Genomic DNA, 20,741 nt, shown 5'->3' on the forward strand with positions numbered 1-20,741 from the left:
GGCAGAGCATTAGCCATTGTTTATATGGGCATCAATAAAGCACTTGATAAGGTTCCACGTGGTAGCCTAATCAGTAAAGTTAAAACAAGTGGGATTCAGTGTGAGCTTGTCAATTGGATACAAAATTGGCTTTACAATTCAAGTCAGAGGGTGGTTGTGGACAGTTAGTTTTTGGACTGGAGGCCTGTGACTAGCTGTGTTCCATAAAGATCAGTGCTTGGGGTCCACTTTTGTTTCTCATTTATATAAATAATTTAGATGAGAATATAAAAGACATATTACTACGTTTGTGGATGACAACAAAGTTGGACAGTGAAAAAGGTTATCTAAACTTACAAAGGGATCTTAATCAATTGGCCCACTGGGTAGAGCAGTAGCAGATAGAGTTTAGATATAAATGTGAGATATTGCACTTTGGTAAACCAAACAAGGGCCAGGAATTATACAATTAATGGTAAAGCCCTGGACAGTATTGTAGAACAGAGAGACCTAGGGGTTCGGGTCCATAATTCTTTGAACTTTGTGTCACAGGTAGACAGAGTGGTTAAGAAGGCATACCTGCTTTCAACGCTCAGATCTTGGAGTATAGGAGTAAGGATGAGATGTTGAGAATATTGGCAAGGCCTCTTCTACAGTATTGTGTGCAGTTTTGATCGCCCTGTTATAGGAAGGATATTACTAAACTGGAGATGGTGCATAAAATATTTACTGGGATGTTGCTGGGAATGGAAGATTTGAGTTATAAAGATAGGCTGGATAGACTGGGACTTTTCTCACTTGAGCATAGGAAGTGGAAGGGTGACCTTACAGAGGTTTATAAAATCATGAGAGACATAGATAAGGTGAAGAGCAAAGGTCTTTTCCCTGGGGTGGAGGAGTTTGAAACTAGGGGCCATATCTTTTAAGGTGAGAGGAGAAAGATTTATAAGGGACCTGAGGGGCAACCTTTTCACTCAAAGGGTGGTTTGTATGTGGAACGAACTGGCAGAGGAAGTGGTGGATGCAGGTACAGTTACAACATTTCACAGACATTTGGTTAGGTACATGAATAGGAAAGGTTTAGAGAAATATGGGCTAAATGCAGGCAAGACTAGTTGAGTTTGCGAACATGCCCTGTCTCACCTGCAGACTCAGTATCCTGCAATATTGAGTTGATGGTTGAAAATTTATTAAGAGGGAAAAAAAATGGAGTATGGTAGTCATGTTGCATGGAATATAAAAAGGATTCTAAGAGTTTTTATAGGTATGTAAACGAAAAAAAGATAATGAAGACAAATGTCTGTCCCATGCGGTCTGAAATGGCAAAATTGATAACAGAAGCAAGGAAATGGCAGAAAAGTTAAACAAATATTTTAGCTCTATCTTCACAGAAGAAGATACAAATAACTTCACAGAAATGCTAGGACAGCAAGAGAATAGGAACTAAAGAAAACAGGAGCTAAAGGAAATTAATGTTAGTAAACAAAAAAGAGTGTTGGAATGTTAAGGGGACAGAAAGCTGATGATTCCTCAGGCCCTGATAATCTACATCCCAGGGTACGAAAGGATGGATGCATTTGTTGGGGTGAAATGACCAAATGAATCAATCAACAGCCATGTTCACTTCCAGTATAGAAGAGTTTATTGTTTGAACCGATGCAGAGAAAATTTCTGTGCAATCCAGAGGCTTCTCCACTGAACAAAGAGAAACATTCACTTTTTATGCATTTGTTATTAGCCCATCTTTGGCTGCTAAGAGAGAGCTAAGAAGAGCTAGGAGGGGACATGAGAAATCATTGGTGGATAGGATCAAGAAAAACACTCAGGCTTTCTATAGGTATATCAGGAATAAAAGAATGACTGGATAAGGTTAGGGCCAATCAAGAATAGTAGTGAGAAGTTGTGTGTGGAGTCAGAAGAGATTGGGGAAGCCCTAAACAAATACTATTTGTCAGTATCCACACGAGAAAAAGACAATGTGGTCAAGGAGAACACTGAGATACAGGCTACTGGATTAGATGGGATTGACATGCATAAGAAGGGGTGTTAGCAATTCTAGAAAGTGTGACAATAGATATGTCCCCTGGGCCAGATGGGATTTATCCTCGGATTCTCTGGGAACCCATGAGGAAGATTGCTGAGCCTTTGGCTTTGATCTTTATGTCATTATTGTCTACAGGAATAGTACCAGAAGACTGGAGGATAGCAAATGTTGCCCCTTGTTGAAGAAGGGGAGTAGAGACAACACTGGAAATTATAGAACGGTGAACTTTACTTCAGTTGTGGGAAAAGTGTTGGAAAAGGTTATCGGAGATAGGATTTATAATCATCTAGAAATGAATAAGTTGGTTAGGAATAGTCAACACGGTTTTGTGAAGGGTAGCTCATGCCTCACAAACCTTATTGAGTTCTTTGAGAAGGTGACCAATCAGATGGATGAGGGTAAGTGGTTGATGTGGTGTGTGTGGATTTCAGGAAGGCATTTGATAAGGTTTCCCATGGTAGGCTATTGCACAACATCCAGAGGCATGGGGCTGAGATTTTAATTTAGTAGTTTGGATCAGAAATTGACTAGCTGAAAGAAGACAGAGGGGGGTGGTTGATGGGAAGTATTCATCCTGGAGTTCAGTTACTAGGGATGCACTGCAAGGATCTGTTTTGGGTCCACTGCTGTTTGTCATTTTTATAAATGACCTGGATGCGTTAGTAAATTTGTGGATGACACTAAGGTCGGTAGAGTTGTGGATAGTGACGAAGGATATTATAGGTTACAGAGGGACATAGATAAGCTGCAGAGGTGGGCTGAGAGGTGGTAAAGAGAGTTTAATGTGGCAAAGTGTGAGGTGATTCACTTTGGAAGGAGTAACAGGAATGCAGAGTACGGACTAATGATAAGATTCTTGGTAGTGTATTGAGCAGAGAGATCTCAGCGTCCAGGTACATAGATCCTTGAAAGTTGCCATCCAGGTTGATAAGGTTGTTAAGAAGGCATATGGTGCAGGTAAGAAGCTAGAAATTTAGCAATGAGAAACTCATGTCCCAAATCCCTGAAAAATGTATTCTAATGGTCCTCAGCATTACAGATACCAGTCTTCAGCCAATTCAATTCACTCCACATGATATCAAGAAATGGTTGGAGATATTGGGTACTGCAAACGCTACATTCCAATAATAGTACTGAAGTCTTTGCTTGAGAACTTGCCACTCCCCTAGCCAAGCCCTTGACGTAAGGATGCAGCACCGGCATCTACCCAACAATGTGGAAAATTACGTAGGTGTGTCCTAAATCCAAAAAGCCGGGCAAATCCAACCCAGCCAATTCCACTCCATCAGTCTACTCTTGACCATTAGTGAAGTAATAGAAGGTGTCATCAACTGTGCTAACAGGTAGCACCTGCTCACTGATACCCTGTTCAGAACAACTCAGCTCTTGACCTCATTATAATCTTGGTTCAGGCATGGGTAAAGGTGCTGAATTCCAGAGCTGAGATGAGAGTGACAGTTCTTGCCATCAAGGCTGCATTTGAGAGGGTGGAATCAAGAAACCTCTACAAAACTGGAATCGGGAGCAAATTCACCACTGGCTGGAATCATACCTAGCAAAAAGAATGATGATGTGGTTATCGGAGGTCAATCATCTCAGCTCCAGGACATCTCTGCAGGAGTTCTTTGGGGTTGGGCCCAAGTCCCAACCATCTGCAGCTGATTCATCAATGAATCTTCCTCCATTATAGATCAGAAGTGGGGATGTTCACTGATGATTGTACAATAGTCAGCACAATTCATGACTCCTCAGATGCTGAAATAGTCCATGTTCAAATGCAACAAGACCTGGACACTGTCTAGGCTTGGGCCGACAAGTGGCAAGTAACATTCATGCCACACAAATGCCAAGCAATAACAATGTCCAATAAGAGACTATTTCACCTCTGCCCCTTGATATTAAATAGTGTTATCATCAGCCATTATTAACATTCTTGGTGTTACCATTCACCAGAAACTGCAGTGAGTAATGCACCTTCTGACTCCCCAAAGTCCTGCCCACTTTCTCCAAGGTACAAATTAGGTTACCTCAGTCTGAGGATTTTAGGTTGAAGATTCCAGACCAGAAGTGTTTCGTTAGAACGCTGAAGGAATTATTTGCAGCTGAGAAAGTCTGAGCACAGTTGTGTGAATACTTAAAGAAATGCTATCAAACTTTCAGGACAGATCGTTCTGCTGTAACACGCATTTTGTTAATGCAAATTCGCTGTAACACAATTGATGAATTGGGTTTCTAAGCATATATTGGTTATAAACACGATTCCAACCTCCTTACTTTAAATGGCACAGCTATTGCATGATGTTCTTATAAGGTGAGATTGCATGACAACTGAACTATTACGTTATAGCAAAACCGGCTGTACTGGGAATTAAAAAGAAGACAGTTATGTTAAACATATAAATGAGATATACACAAGTATCTGGTGCTTCAGCACTATATTGTGACTGTTTCGGAATATATGAGACTGCAATTTATCAAACATTTTGAAATCTTTGATTGGTGCTACATGTAAATAGCTTAGTTTATCCAGAATCTTCATTCATTTATTCATTTTGTGGCTCCGTGGTTAGCACTACTGCCTCACAGTGCCAGGGGATCCGGGTTCAATTCCACTCGTGGGCAACTCTCTGTGTGAAGTTTGCACATTCTCATCGTGTCTGCATATGTTTCCTCCCACGGTCCAAAGATGTGCAGATCAGGTGGATTGGCCATGCTAAATTGCCCATTGCGTTCAAGGACTTAGAAATGTAGGGTTACTGGAATAAGGTAGGGGAATATGGGTCTTCGGAGGGTCAGTGTAGATTCGATGGGTCAAATGGCCTACCCCCCCACTGTAGGGATTCCATTTCTTTATTTCAAATAACATTTTGTTGTATTGTTAAAACTAAATCTATAGCACTCTGTGCTTGTGTTTCAGCGAAAGGCCACTTTGTTAACTAAAAGCAAAACAAAATATAATCTATCAATACAATCTATCAAAACAAAATGCAATCTATCAAGCCAAATTTTAGTCTGGAATTTGACTGATCCAGTAATAACATCAGCTGGGATCATAACCACTTCCAAGTCCCACTCAACAGCCAATTCAGTTCAACTCTCTCAACAGCATTAGAAAATCTGCCCCATGAAGTTCCAGTACTGTTAATGTATGATCCATCCTCTCTGTATAGGTCTCACCAGCCCTAGGATTTGTTCCAATGCCTCAGAGATCTAAAGCCCGCCCTCCTGCAGCATCTTTCAACCCACACATTAATTTGCTGAATCTTCCCATTTCTGTACTCATCAGCAAGTGGCACTGGGAACATTCTTGAGTTTACTGTTTTTGAAAACGGCTTTTTAATCCATTTCCCAGCTCAATAAAACCTACCTTCAGGGCCTCACCCTTCTTTGAACCTACATACTTAGTACTGATGTGGGCTACAATTGCCGCCTATTCCCTGCCTCCCATATCAATGCTCTATAGCAGCTCTGTTACATTCTTTGACCCTGGCACCTGGGCGATTGAGTTAGCGGAATCACCTGTCTGATTACCTAACTGCTGAATTCCTTTTCACTATTTCTCTTCCATTCTTCTTTTTCATCATTTGTGTAGCCAGGTCTCCTCCAGTGTCACAGACTTGACTGTGGCTGTACTCCTCCCTCATCAATATCTGAAATTGAAAAGCAGTTGGTTTTCTTTATTATTCCATGGGTTGTGGCCATTGCTGACAAGACTAGCATTTGTTTTCCATCTCTAATTAACCTTGAACTGAGGGGTTAGCTATGCCAAAGGATAGTTAAGAGTCAATCATATTGCTGTGGGTCTCAAATCACCACATAGGCCAAACCAAGTGAGGGAAGCAGATTTCTTTCTTTGAAGGAAATGGTGAACAAGATGGGTTTTTACAACAATCAGTAATAGTTGTCATAGTCTCCATTACTAAGATTAGCACCCATGACTTCCTACATTTCAAGGGTGTGCATTCTACACGGTTGCCATTTCTTTGCATTACTTTACAGACAATTTACTATTAATTGAGGCTTGAAAGTTGTATTTCTCGCTAGCTATTCACTATTCACAATTCCCATGTAAACATCACTTTTTCGCATAAAAATGAAATCACATTTCAAACTCTGCTTGTGCTCCAAGCCCAAAAGCCCCTTTGAGTTCTGTTCAGCTCTTGTTTCATCCTACTGTTCTTCAAGCAAACTCTCACTCTCCCCACCACCTTTTATGCCCACTCTGCTCTCAATTCATTTTGGTCTGCAAGGTTTTCCCAGTGAGTTTCAGAAAATCCTCCTTGGGATGCATCTAATAACCATGAAACCTTGAGCTAACACAGCAGATGAGCATTTCATTTATTTAATGAGTCTGTCCACCTGTTCCATGATTGGTTCCCGTGCAAGTCAAATTCTGTTTGGATTGAAACTGAAAATCAATGGGTACCTGTCAGTTTCCCAACAGGCTGACAGATTCAGTTGCCTTAACTTGTTGCTGACATAAAAACGTGATGGATTAAAATTCTGACCAATCATTTTTGAATGGCATCAATACATTCTTGGACGAATTGTTACTTGAATTGTTCTTTTGAGTTATTTTGATAATTTGGGCTTTTTAAGATTGCATGTTGAATGGCGAATTATTATTCCCAACTTATAATTACTATCTAAAGATTTATCTATGTACATGCATTGATTAATATCTAGACACTCATCCAAATCAAGTCCTGAAGAGATAGTAGCCTCCCACAGATTTTCTTGTATACCAACTCAGGGAAGCAGCTACTCATGATATTGACAAATTCTTCATCTTTCTCACACGAGTTTCCCGAGTTACATCAAGCTGGTAGAAACTAACTAATAACATTATTTTTGTTTCTTGCTCATCATTTAAATAACACAGTAAAATAATGTCATACTTAATTTAGTCCACCAACCCTAAAAGCTGTCTTTTTCCACTGATGCATGTATAAGTACTAAATTTGACATTATAATTTGACTGAACTTCCCAACACCCTCATTAATCATGCTCTACTAATTACCCTCTGAACTCCATGTTTTAATCACAGATTGAGCCACGTGAGTTAATTGTGTCTGTGTGGTTTCTGTTAATTCTGTGAGCTAGGGCTCACTCAAACCAAAATGTGTTTTTTGTTGAATAACATATCAAGCCAAAATACTGATATGTTTAGTAAACAACGTGTCTTTACAAGAAATTTGGACACTTACATGGACAGGAAGGGTTGAGAGGAACGTTGGCCAAACACAGGTATAGGGTAGTAACTCAGTTTAGGAAACATGGTCAGCATGGATGAGTTGGGCTGAAGAGCCTGATTCTGTGCTGTGTGATTCTGAGGAGAATCACACAGGTGGTGGTGGCCCATTTCAAACCTTCTAGATTCCCTCTAGTTTCATTTGAGCACAACATTTGAGTAACATCCTGCTTCTAGAAAGTATCCTATTTCTTTACAGTGACCAAAACTGAAATAGTACACAGTGATTCCTCCCCACACCTTCCCCCACTGCTCCTTTTACACACACATTACTAATCTACAGAATTCAAAACTCTTTGCTGGAAGGTAAAAGAAAAGGTAAACATTGGCATGGTTATCTATCAATGTGTCTAATTTACATGCTCATCCAATTGCGCATGGTTTCCAATTGTCACCCTTCCCTAAAAAATGCAATGATTTTTGCTACGGTGCAGTCCCAAGGGCGTTGGCAGCCAGCTGGCAGCTCTCCAGTATCTAGCTGAAGTAATATTCTTCATGGATGAGTAAAGACTTCACTTATTGTCGATAATGTGCGACTAAAGAGTCAACTCAGATCTGTTCCTATTCAACTTCCACAAATGCACACTTGTTAACAGGAGCCACCCTGACAATAATTCCACCCAACCTGAAACCAATTGACATGCCCCACTGCAGATTGCCTGAGATCAGCCAAACCAGCATAAAAAAGTTAAAACGTAGGAGCTTCATGGTTTGCAGCGCTCACAGATATAATACATAATAATCCATTAGCAGAACCTTTCAGGTTTACACACAAACACATGAATTAGTAGCAGAAGGCCATTCAGCCCACTGACCCTGCTCTGCCACTCAGTTAGATCAAAGCTGATCTAATTATATTGACAAATCTGCATTTACACCCATCCTGATAACCTTACATTCTTAATTAACAAAAATCTATCCAGCTCTGTCTTAAAAATATTCAAGGATCTTGCGTCCACCACCATTTTAGGAAGAGTGTTCCAAAGATTCATGACCCTCAGAAAAAAAAGTGTCTAATTATGGTTTTAAAGGTGTGACCTGAATTTTAAACAGAACCTCTCAGGATGTAAGTCACCTCTTACTCTCTAAAATGCAACAAATGCAAGTTGCCTGTCTGCATAAGACACCACCAACCCATCCCAATACTGAAACATAATAACAGATTATCCCCAATCCTAAGAACATTAACCTTGTATATCAACTGTGAAATTGCCTCAGAAAAAAAAAATCAAAAAAAAACTATACTACATCTGCTGGCTTCCTTTTATCTACCCTACTGGTTTATATCCTCAAAACCCTCAAGTAAATTGGTCAAACATAATTTCCCTTCTATAAAGCCTTATTGACTCTGATAATTATTCTGTGATTTTCCAACTGTCTTGTTTCCACAGCATTAATAAGGTTCTAGCAATTGAAACAAAAAAGTATTTAGATTTCATTTAAAGGGAACCATAACCACCTTACTGTGGCCTCAACCATACAGGCTGATGGATGAGCTATACCGTCTGTCATCTCATGTATGTTTATTGATATTTTGATCTTGTCAATGCTTTTCATGGCACCCTTTATAAATTTTCCTGCAATATGGATTTTTAAAAAACTTAATTCATGGGATGTGGACATCACTGGCCAGGCCAGCATTTATTGCCCAGAAGGTAGTTAAGAGCCAACCATGTTGCTGTGGGTCTGGAGTCACATGTAGTCCAGACCAGGCGAGGATGGCAATTTCCTTCCCTAACGGACATTAGTAACTCAGATGGGTTTTTCTGACAATCGATTCATGGTCATCATTAGATTCTTAATTCCAGATTTATATTATGTTCAAATTCCACCATCTGCTGTGGTGGGATTTGAACCCAGGTCCCCAGAACATTAACAGTCCAGTGATAATACCACTAAGCTATTCCCTCATCTGTTATGAGAGCAACAAAACAATACAAAAAAAATTTAGATTAGAAGATAAACATATAATGCAATTTATTTCAAAACAAAATCAACTTTTAAAAGATAACTATTAAATACGACATAATTATTAAAACAAAACCAATGTTCAGTAAGGCTACATATCTATGTACAATGAAATGACAGATCACACAGAAGTCCCATTAATGGGGTTTTACACCACTGTATTAACTCAGCTGATTGTCTTTGGTGTGTCTTCAAGACATTGGAGTCTTAATTAATTGCTTTACACCTAACAATAATGGTGTTCTCCAATAAATCAATACTTTCTTAGACTTTCATTTGTTTCCTTGAGTGTGTGATTGTAATAAATTTTCTCTAAGTTTAATGTTTTTTGCAGTTCAAAGTTCATCACGTTAATTTTTCACTACAAATAGAATCTGAAAATTTAAAATGGTTAATGAAAAATAACATTATTTGGACAGATATGCCTTAATTCAAGAAAGCATTAAAAATGTATATTCAATCCATTATCATTTCAATTCAAGAGGAACATTATGTAGATTATCCTTGAACCATAAATTTAGATTATTAACTACACTTATCATAAAATAATTAGAACATGCCCATACATCTATCAGAACTTTAGGTGGCATGGACTCACTTCATTCATAAGATTAGAAGCACCAATCTGACCATATATCCCATTATAAAATACCGGTAAAATATCTGTGTGCAAAAGTACAGCATAAATAAAATAACACCCTTAGAGAGATTAAAATTGCACAAGATTAAAGCAGAGCAAAAACCTGTGATTTCTCCATCCATTAACATTTAGGTTATATTGACAAATCTACTATACCTTGTCTTGACACTAAGCTGCAAATGTACTTTCTTTAGCCTCCAAAATAGGATGTATTGAAAAAAAACTGCACTGAGTTTCTCATTTCCCCTAAATATTATAGTTTAATAAGATCCTGTCATAAACCAATTTTGAGTCAGAAATGACCAAGACTCAAGACTGGTTTCTCTTAAGTAAAAGTAAACATACTAATAACTGTTTTTCTATATCAGTCAGATACAGAGAAAAAAAATTACAGAAAATTATAGTTCTTTTTATGTCTGCATATTAGAAAGAAAATAACAAAATTAAACAATACGTTGCATTTCACAGCATTAACAGAAAGAAACATATTTATTATTTCTGAATTCGAACAGCAATTTTAAATTCAGCACACTTGTTTTGCAATTTATGCACCAGACAAGAGCCTTTTTGCAGCATTATTGTGAAGGATTATGAGCTCACTTTTTCTTTCTCCCATCCCCAACACACACTCCAAAAACTGAGAACTTTGATGACAGTCTTTTTGTTAAAATCAGAAAATGCTGGCATGTGCAAGGTTGAGTGATCACAATTGTACCTGTGAATTGTTTCACTTTGTAATCCAGGCATTCCCTTTTCCAATCCTTTCTATAATACGATCACCAAAGCAGAATGCTTTGAAGAAAGCTTATCGGCCTAAAATGAATAGTCAATAAGCAATTAGTACAAGGCCCTCATCCTATTTGAAAAGATCTTTACAGTCCCAGGAGACCAGCAGTGAAGCAGAGTTGCTTGACGTTTAAAGTGAACTTTCAGTCATCGTATTGCAGACCATCATGGAACAAGAAAGATACCTCCACATCTTTTATAGCAGAAGAAAAGTGGCTTTTCCTCTTTTTATTTACACATTAAGCTCGATGTAGAGACACAACTCAGACATTTATTATAGCCAACTGATGTACATTCTCAATATGAACATTTAACAATCTACTTGAGACTACTTTGTAAAATTTAACCGCTGTTCCTGAAGTTCTCATCATTTTGATATGTTAATTACTTCTGTGAGAAGGAAATTTGAAAATTAACAGGCTCGCATACAGAGGGGCATTACAGATCAAAAAAATCACAGGTTCGATCTTTGATATGTACTTAGTCTACTGACATCACTTAAAATAACAAAGGTGGCATAATTGGCCACAGATTTCAAGGAAGCTCCGAAGTTCCTGCTCAGGGACTGATCATGAAAATGTGCATCATTGACACTCAACAACAAAAGGTCAATGCTTTGATGCACTGTCCCTACAATTGAACAATCAAATAATATCTCACTATCAACGATCATTCATGAACAATTTTCACTTGAACCCATATGGATGACAAATATATGGGACAACAGCACCCCAAGGAATCAGAGCCTTTAGAAGAGAAGTGAGAAAAACAAACTTGAGAGTTGAAGTGAAGTACATCTGTGCATTTATGTTACCTGCCATATTTGCTCCTCACTTAGTGATGTCAGACGGTCACTCTTCAGAACGTCTCGCAGGAGCTGGTAAGGGAGTGCCATGACCTTCTCAGGGTGGTTCTTCAGCAGTTCAGACAGGTGTTTCACCAGGAAATTCACCACTGCTTCCTCCAGCAGGGTAAGATTAAATAGGTCAGCAAGTTTGTATAAATCCAGGTAATTGAAACTAGTCAGTTCCTAAAACAACAAAAGGAACACTGAAGATGTCATTCCTGTCATATAAGCTGTTCCATTATAATCAATATAATTTTATTATCTGACCGCACTGTCGTAATAATGCACATGGTTCATGCCTTTGCAAATATCATAACGTAGATTTGCTCGATGTTTAAAGTGAACTTTCAGTTATTATATTGCAGACCGTCATGGAACCAAAACAAAGTTACTTCCACATCTTTTACAGCAAAAATAGAAAACTGGCCTATCTTCTTATTTTTTTCACATTAGGCTAGGTGTACAGAAGCAACTCACACATTGAGAACCGACAACTCATGTACAATCTCAACATGAAAGGAGAGTCTTCAAAAGGCAACTATCCTAGTCAAACTCTAGAGACACTGAAAATAAATAGGGTTCTTTTAAAGACTATGGTTGCTTAACTTAAACTGCAAAGGAGCATCAAAGGAACCACAGAGGAAGTCACCTGTTCTCTGGAGTGGTAATAGATTTAAAAAGAATTAAGTAAAATAAATGTAAATCATCAGGTATTAGAATAGTTCAGGTTTGTAAACTAATGTTAAGGATTCAGATTTTCTCATGAGCGACAGCAAATTCTGGTTCATATATTGTGAATAACGCTTCTTTATTTCAAATAAAAAGACTACTTGATTTCAGAAAACTTTACAATTGTTCCAATTTCAGCTGTTATCTTAAATAGCTAATTAAACTGTGCATTTGCAACCTATATCAATTAGAAACTGGGTTTCTGTAGCCTCATCTAATTTCAAAAACAAAGTTGTTGAATGGTGAAGGTCTGGTAAATTTTGTAGTTTTGAGTTTTCAAACACTTTCTTTAAATAAAGTGCCAAAAATGTAGCTGAATAGCATTGGTGCTTGTGAAACCGACAAGTGGATCTTGGATCAGATGGCAAATGGGTGTGGACATTTGGTAATCTTTAATGATTGCAGGAGAGATTGCGTCACTAGTCAAGACCTGCAGAGACCATCTTTAGATACATAGGTTTTTATTATCTTCCTTAATAACTTGGTGGTGTCCTTCAGGAAAGCTGACAAGTTTGATTATACAAGGATATAAACAGGAATTAGGAACTTGGATAACTTAACTGGGCTGTCATGAGATATATATGCTTTGGAGAAATGGGTTCATGACTGGCAAATGTTCTCAACGTAAACAAGTGAAATTAATATATTGGATGGGGGAAATCAAAATATGAATGCATCGTGCAGGACTACAATGTCCAGACTATCCAAGGTTACAATTTGTAAGTCCTTAAAGATTAAAGCAAAGGCAATAAGTATTATACACAACAATGGCATTAGCAAACAAAACTAGGACAATTACATTCTAAATTACACGTACAATCCATTCCCTCCACCAGTTACACTCAGGAGCAGCAGTGTGTACAATCTACAAGATGCACCACAGGAATTCACCTAAGATCCTTAGATAACACATTCCAAACCCATGACCACTTCTACCTAGAAGGACAAGGTCACCATGTACATGGAAACATCACCACATTCAAGTTTCCGTACAAGCCACTCATCATCCTGACTTGGAAATATATCGCCGTTCCTTCACTGCAGTAATTCAAGAAGGCAGCTCACCACCATCTTCTCAAGAGCAACTAGGGATGGGCAATAAATGCTGGCATAGCCAGTGATGCCCACATCCCACAATGAATAATTTTTAAAAAAAATTATTTCCAAGTAAAAGGCTTTTGTTCAACCACACTGACGATGCTTGTTATTGATCTTTGACAGGGTAAAGGTTATTGAAACCCCGGACAAAGTTCAGAAAGTCACTTGACTGATGCTCCATTTAAGGGACATGAAATATCTGTGCATACTTAGATTTGGAGCTTTTTAAAAGGTAAATCAAGTATTTTGAGGAATGGATGATGTCTTGGAGGAATTATATTTTTTCCATTTTGGGAATGCAATTTTTAGATCACCACCTTACAATCTTAATGTTTATTAAGGTGCTGCCCGCAATCTACTCAGAAGCGAAAGAAACTGTGTAAATCCAGTGTTTACATTTGTGTTCCTATTACTGACATTTTTAGCTTGATATTGAGTTCAAGTAAAGAATCATTTTGTGGGAAAGTAGAACAATCTTTACTCACAAAGATGATGTGTAAGAATATTTCGAAATACAGCTGGGAAGTTTTTGATGGTTTTGCCTCAAGATGGGTGATCTAAGCTTGGGCCACCTTCAAGGCGGACTGAGTTTAACGTAATTTGAGAAAAAGAACTAGCTTTTCTCTTTGGGAACTTTAAAACAACCCTGGACATTTTGCAAGAAATTAGCATTAAATAGTTTTGTCAAACAAAGAGAAAAAGCACAGATCTAGCCCACTGACAGTGACATTAATAGCTCTCTAAAAAACTGAAGCATTCCTGTCTCAACAATCTCCTGAACTACTGAAGGTTTTTTTTTTCTGAGCACTTAAAGGATAAGTCTTGCATTTTATCCCTCAAGACATTCTGATAATGTGCCAAATTGGCCAGATAACTGCCCAACCCAGATGCAAGATACTGCTTGAATGTAACTTATTACTTCAAGCAACCACCCTTCAAAGTTTTCTGTCTCTCTCTCTCTGTCTGTCTCTAAGGAAGATGAGATGATAAACGCAACTTGCCAGAATTAAATAAAATTAAATGTATTTAGTGGATCAGTCAAAGGTTGAAGCATGCAGTGAGCAGAAAAGACAGCCAGCTGTTGGCAGCTTCTTGGTTAGATGAACCAGTCCTTATTAATAAGAATCATGCAACACTCATCAACGATCCTCCTGAATAGTTGAAAAGGTCAAATTGCGCTGTGGGAGCTTTGCTCTTGACTTATGCGATCTTGTTCCTAAAATGTCCAAAGATTGCTAAACTTATTAAACAATATCGCAATATGTACTTTTCACACAGTACAGAAAGTGAAGGCTGCCACAACCCGTGCAGCCAAATTCATTTCATAAGATTCATCTGCCAGCTCTGCACTCGTTCAGTATCTCTTCCAAGTATAGGGCCTGAGAAAGGTAAGTAAATAGTATTCATTCCAAATTTCTAAAAACTGAGGAAAAGTAGCAATGGATTGAGAGACAATCACCTGGAATCACTAACTTGAGTTGGAGCTGTCACTCTGGATAGAAAGCCAAAAAAGCTGCGGATGCTGGAATAGAACATCATATAGAGCATTGGTTCAAAAATGCACTGGTGAGAGCACAATGGTGTACTATACTGACCTTGAGACTTACTAAACTATGGCATGATCTCACTGACTCAAAGTGGCTTCCATCAAGTTGCTGCAGCACACTTTTTGTAGTGTTGGTGGTACACAGAGTAGATTGAAAGAAGGAAGCTGAGTTCTGCTCTATGTTTACAACATGTAACTTCATGAAAATAATGAGTCTATAGGGACATCATTACATTAGTCAATTTTCATGAGGTTCTTTTCCTGAGGTTCTCAGCCTAATTCTGTCTGTTGTTTCCATCAATAAGCTGAGAAAACATGGGGGAGGATCTGATACCCTGTTACATTTTCACTTGTTTAATAATTATATTTGATAAGCGAGGATGGAAAATTGGTCCAGAAGTAGCTCTTCTAACTCACCAAAACCATAGTCACTTCTGGGTTTTCCATCTCTATCCAGCCACACATACATTTGGTAACAAGAGAAGTGATCTGATTAGGACAGAGAGTGGTACTCTGATTAATGGCCTAATAGTTGTGTGAAGTTGCATTCAATTTTACATCAATCATGACTATTATCAAAGGTATTGACATTCATTTTCTACAGTTAGATTTTTTATCAGGCATAAAAATAGTTGGAATGGGTTTCCTGCATCAACTTCGCATTGAAAAGGAAGAGTAAATAAAGTGAGTGATCCTCTAGTGAACAATAATGGATGAAAGGGAATGAGGAATTTAGTCAAATTACAACCATAAGGGAAGCGGCACTAAGTAAAATGATGGAGCTGCATGCTGAGAAATCCTTGGGTCCTGGTGAATTCCATCGGAAGCTCCTTAAAAAGCAAGCGGTGGCCACTGAGCCATGAAATGTGTTGTTGCTAATTTTCCAAAATTCCCTAGGTTCAGGGATGGTTCTATCAGACTGGAAAGTAGCAAGTATATTACCTCTACTCATGAAGAGAGAGAGAGACAGAAGACAGCAAACTATAGGCCTATTAGCTTGAACTCTGTCATAGGATAGGTATTAGAACATATCATTAAGGTGTTTATAGTTGGATATTTATAAAATCTCAAGGTAATTGGGAAAAGTCAGTATAGGTTTGAGAAAGGGAAATCATGTTAACCAATTTATTGGAGTCCTTTACAACAATAACATATTCTATTCATAAAGAGTAACCTGATGTCTTGTCCTCAGATTTCCAATAGGAATTTGACAAAGTGCTACAGAAAAGTTTATTGTGAAAAGTAGCAGCTTATGGTGTAGGACCAATTTGCATGACAAGAAAATTGGCAGAAATCAGAGTACATAAGTAGTTCATTTTCTAATTGACAAGATGTAATGGGTGGCGTCCCACAGGGGTCTGTGCTGAGGCCTAAATGTTTTACAATTTATGCCAATTATTTAGCTTAAGAGAGCAAAGGTATGGTAGTTAAATTTGCAGACGACACAAATGTAGGTAAGGAAGCATGTTGTGAAATGAACCAATATAGAGTGAGTGAATCAGAAATATAATGTGGGAACATGCTAAATTGTTCACTTTGAGTGGAAGAATTGAAAAGAAACAGAATATTATTTAAATGGAGAATAATTCCAGAACTGTGAGGATGAAGGGCTACAACATGTAATTATGATGGGCTAACCCTTAAAAACGTTCTTTATTACAGAGGAATTAAAGATAAAAATAGACAGGTTTAGCTTCATTTACAAGCACATAGTTAAGCTAAATCTCAAATCTATGTGCAGTATCAATCTTCTTATTGAAGGATGGATGCAAATAAATTGGAAGTGTTTCAGTGGGGGTTTACTACATTGATACCTGGAATGAGTAGGTTCCTTTATGAGGAAAGGTTGTACTGATTGGGATTGATTTTAGTGGAGTTTAGTAGAGTGAGGGGTGACTTGACTGAAGTAAAGCGTGTGGGCGGCACGGTGGTTAGCACTGCTGTCTCAGAGCGCCAGAGACCCGGGTTCAATTCCCGCCTCAGGCGACATGAGTGTGTGGAGTTTGCACGTTCTCGCCGTGTCTGTGTGGGTTTCCTCTGGGTGCTCCGGTTTCCTCCCACAGCCCAAAGATGTGCGGGTCAGGTGAATTGGCCATGCTAAATTGCCCGTAGTGTTAGGTAAGAGGTAAATGTAGGGGTATGGATGGGTTGCGCTTCGGCGGGTTGGTGTGGACTTGTTGGGCCGAAGCGCCTGTTTCCACACTGTAAGTAATCTAATCTAATCTAAAGAAGACCCTGAGTAGTCTTGGCAAAGTGGATGTAAAAATTAGGTTTCCTTAAGTAGGTGAGTGCAGACCTGTTTTGAAATTAGTAGTCGTCCTTGAGGAAACTTTATTTTTTCTTAGAGGGTTATAAGATTTTGGAACTCTTTTGCTTATATGCTGAAGTCATTGACTATTTTAAAAGAAGGCAAAGTAGACCTGAGGACTCATTCTGCTTGACAACTAGCTGTCCAGTCAACTGAACTAACCCACCCATCCACCATATCAGTTGATGTTATAATGAAGGACTCTCCTTTTCAACGTCTACCCTTGCATGAGGTGTGGTGATCCTCAGATACAACCACCACCAGTCATCTCTCTCTCTCTCTAATGAGAGAGCTACTCTATGGTACGGTAAGACTGTAATGACTTTATCTTTTATCTTTGGATTTGCGGGGCTCAATTGCTAACCTCTGCTCCTAATTTGTATTTTGACATATAATAACACAACAAACACATATTTATTATAATATGGTCTCAGTACTGTACAATTACTCATTAATAATATGACCTTTGCATGTTTCATAACAAAAGCCTTACAGTGCAGCGCAGTAATATTTGGGACAACTTATGCACAGTTTGTCTTCACTATTTTTAACTTTTCAACATAAAATTTTAATTACAGCTCTGACCCGAATTCTTCTAACTAAACTAGTCCACTTTGTCACAGTTAGGTTGTTTGATTGATTTTGTTATACATGTACTTCTACTGAATAGGTTTTCTGGCACTTATCTGAACTACAGAATGTGCTGCCTGCTCCATGGACATTAATCACTTTTGCTTACTGCACCTCAAAATTTATTCTACAATTTATTCGCTTACTTGGGACTATGAAGTATCATAACATAAAATCAGTCAAAACAACGTTCAAAAATTTCTTAACCACTGGGATAAGCCACTGGGGAAAAAAAAAATTAGTGTAACATTCTTTAGCAGCAGTCGAGAATTGCCAACATAATTTTTCCTGGAGAATAGTGTTCTCATTTGGTTCATTGCTTTTTCATTTCCTCATGTTGCAATGATAAGTGAATTGAGTTTGCATATTAGGTTCTTGAACCTATTAAAGAATTACTTTTGTCATTTCATTAAGCTTTTATGGAGGTTCAGGATGTTATTCAGACAGTGTTGGGATTTTAGGGATATTCAACATGATGTTAAGATATGCAATGATATGATTATATTGAAAGACACGTTAAAAGGTATATTTAACACCATTCTGGAAATAAAAGAGATAATTTAACATATTTTAAACAGTTATAGTGAAAGACACATTATATCAAAGCCTAATTACTAACTGCAAAAGAGCTACATAAAAATAAAGAGATATATGGAATGTGAAGATATGAATTCTGCCTGACCTTTGTGTTCTGCTTAAGACAGATCATTATTTATTGGCAGATTACCAATATGTGGCAAATATAGAATAAAAATAAACATGGAGGTTTAGACCATTAATTCTCAAAGTTCAATAGCACAATTTCAAGCAACAGGTATGACTCATTTTATATAATATCAAAGGTACATAATCTGAGCTCTGACCTAAAGATTTAACCTTGTACCACAAGTTGACTGTGATTGTCTGTCAATTCGCTGCAGATTATTACTGTCTGTATATGCAAAGATTTTGTGAAATTAAAGTCTCTTCCGCCAAATATGAGATCATATCATCTACAAAACAATCACAAAAATAGAAGTATAAAATGGATTCAACTTCATTTGTTTCAGTTCACAATGTAATTTTTAATGTGGATTTAAGTTGCTTTATCAGTGAACACTCTGGTGTTTTTCTGACACTATGATGCCTCTCTTACGCAATTCTATTGTGTTTACATTGCTTCTTCTATATCTATGCTTCTACAATTCTCTTATGTTTATGTTGTCTTTCTTGTTTCTATCTTTATGCTTTTTCTCTTTGCCTTTTCATTTTGGTTTGGACAGACCGTGGTGTATTGAGAGACAGGGAACAGAATATTGAAGATTGCTGAATTTCAGTGATAAGTATACCACCTTTGAGGTGCATTAACATGTTCGGTGAAATTTGTCTCAATTGCCATGTGCGCAATCTTATTAATTTGTATTTTCTTTCTTCCATATTATTTGTAGTTCATCTTCCTATTGTCATTCCTTTTATGTAATGTGGTCTCATGCTAACATCATCCTCTGCTGCCGTTTTCATTTTAAGGCAATTAAGTAATGTATTCTCAAGAGATTCCTCGAATGTTTCCTGATTATCCCAAACTCCACTGTTCTACTTATTATATCTGTGCATTCATTTCATAAGACCATTAGACCATAGGAGCAGAAATTAGACCATTTAGCCCATTGAGTTTGCTCTGCCATCCAAACATAGCTGATAAGTTTCTCAATCCCATTTTCCAGCTTTCTCCCTATAACCCTTGGTCCCCTTGTCAATCAAGAACCTATCCATGTCAGTCTTAAATATCCTCAATGACCTGGCCTCCACGGCTTTCTGTGGCAACCAGTTCAATAGATTCACCACTCTCTGGCTGAAGACATTTCTCCTCATCTCTGTTCTGAAGCGTCTGCCCTATACTCCAAAGCAGTGTCCTTGGGTCCTAGTTTCTCCTGCTATTGGAAACATTTTCCCATTGTCCACTCTGTACATGCCATTCAGTATTCTGTAAGTATCAATTAGATCTCCCCTCATCCTTTTAAACTCCATAGAGTATAGACCCAGAGTTCCTCATATGTTAAACCTTTCATTCCTGGGATCATTCTTGTGAACCTCCTCTGGACCCTTCCAAGGTTAGTACATCCTTCCTGAGATATGGGGCCCAAGACTGATCACAATACTCTGAATGTGATCTGACCAGAGCATTATAAAGCCTTATACATCCCTGCTTACATATTCTGGTCCTTTCAAAATAAATACCAACATTGTATTTGCCTTCCCAACTACCAACTAAAAGAAGTTTATCTGAAGAGAATCCTGGACTAGGTCTCCCAAGTCCTTGTGCACTTCAGACTTCAGAATTTTGTCCCCATTCAGAAAATAGTCTAAGTCTCTATTCTTCCTAACAAAGTGCATGACCTCAGATTTCCCCACATTGTATTCCATTTGCCACTTCTTTGCCCACTCTCTTGTCTAAATCCTTCTGCAGCCTTCCCAGCTCCTCAATACTACCTACTCCTCTACCTATCTTTGTATCATCTGCCTTGAGTCCCTTCATCTAGATCATTAATGTGTAAAGTGAAAAGTTGTGGTCCCAAAACTGAGCCTTGTGGAACACCACTAGTCACTGGCTGTCAGCCTGAGGAGGACCCTTTTATTCCCACTTTCTGCCTTCTGCCATGGGCCCTTATCTTACTCAGCAGCCTCTTGTGCAGCACCTTGTCAAAGGCCTTCTGTAAGTCCAAATAAATAACATCCATAGGGCTCCTTGGTCTAACTTGCTTATTATCCACTCAAAGAATTATAACAGATTTGTCAGGCATGTCCTCCCCTTGATGCTGACTATGCCCTAATTTACCATGCACTTCCAAGTATTCAGAAATCTCATCCTTCACAATGGATTCCAATTTTACCAATGGCTAAGGTCAGGCTAATCAGCCTGTAATTTGCCATCTTT

At 38.2% G+C, this 20,741-nt stretch overlaps 1 protein-coding gene across 7 annotated transcripts in view; it reads right to left on the reverse strand.

Annotated features, from left to right (window-relative positions):
* klhl32 (kelch-like family member 32) overlaps positions 1 to 20,741 on the reverse strand; it is a 253,841-nt gene that overhangs the window by 110,502 nt on the left and 122,598 nt on the right. For 5 of the 7 annotated variants that reach the window (XM_060820859.1, XM_060820854.1, XM_060820853.1 and 2 more), the window contains one exon: positions 11,484 to 11,699. The exons of the other annotated variants lie outside the window; for them this stretch is intronic. In XM_060820859.1, coding sequence (XP_060676842.1) covers positions 11,484 to 11,699 — 216 coding nt within the window. The remainder of the gene's footprint in view (positions 1 to 11,483; positions 11,700 to 20,741) is intronic. 7 annotated transcript variants of the gene reach the window in all.

Source organism: Hemiscyllium ocellatum, chromosome 3 (genome assembly GCF_020745735.1).
Source record: "Hemiscyllium ocellatum isolate sHemOce1 chromosome 3, sHemOce1.pat.X.cur, whole genome shotgun sequence".
Classification (NCBI taxonomy): Eukaryota; Metazoa; Chordata; class Chondrichthyes; order Orectolobiformes; family Hemiscylliidae; genus Hemiscyllium; species Hemiscyllium ocellatum.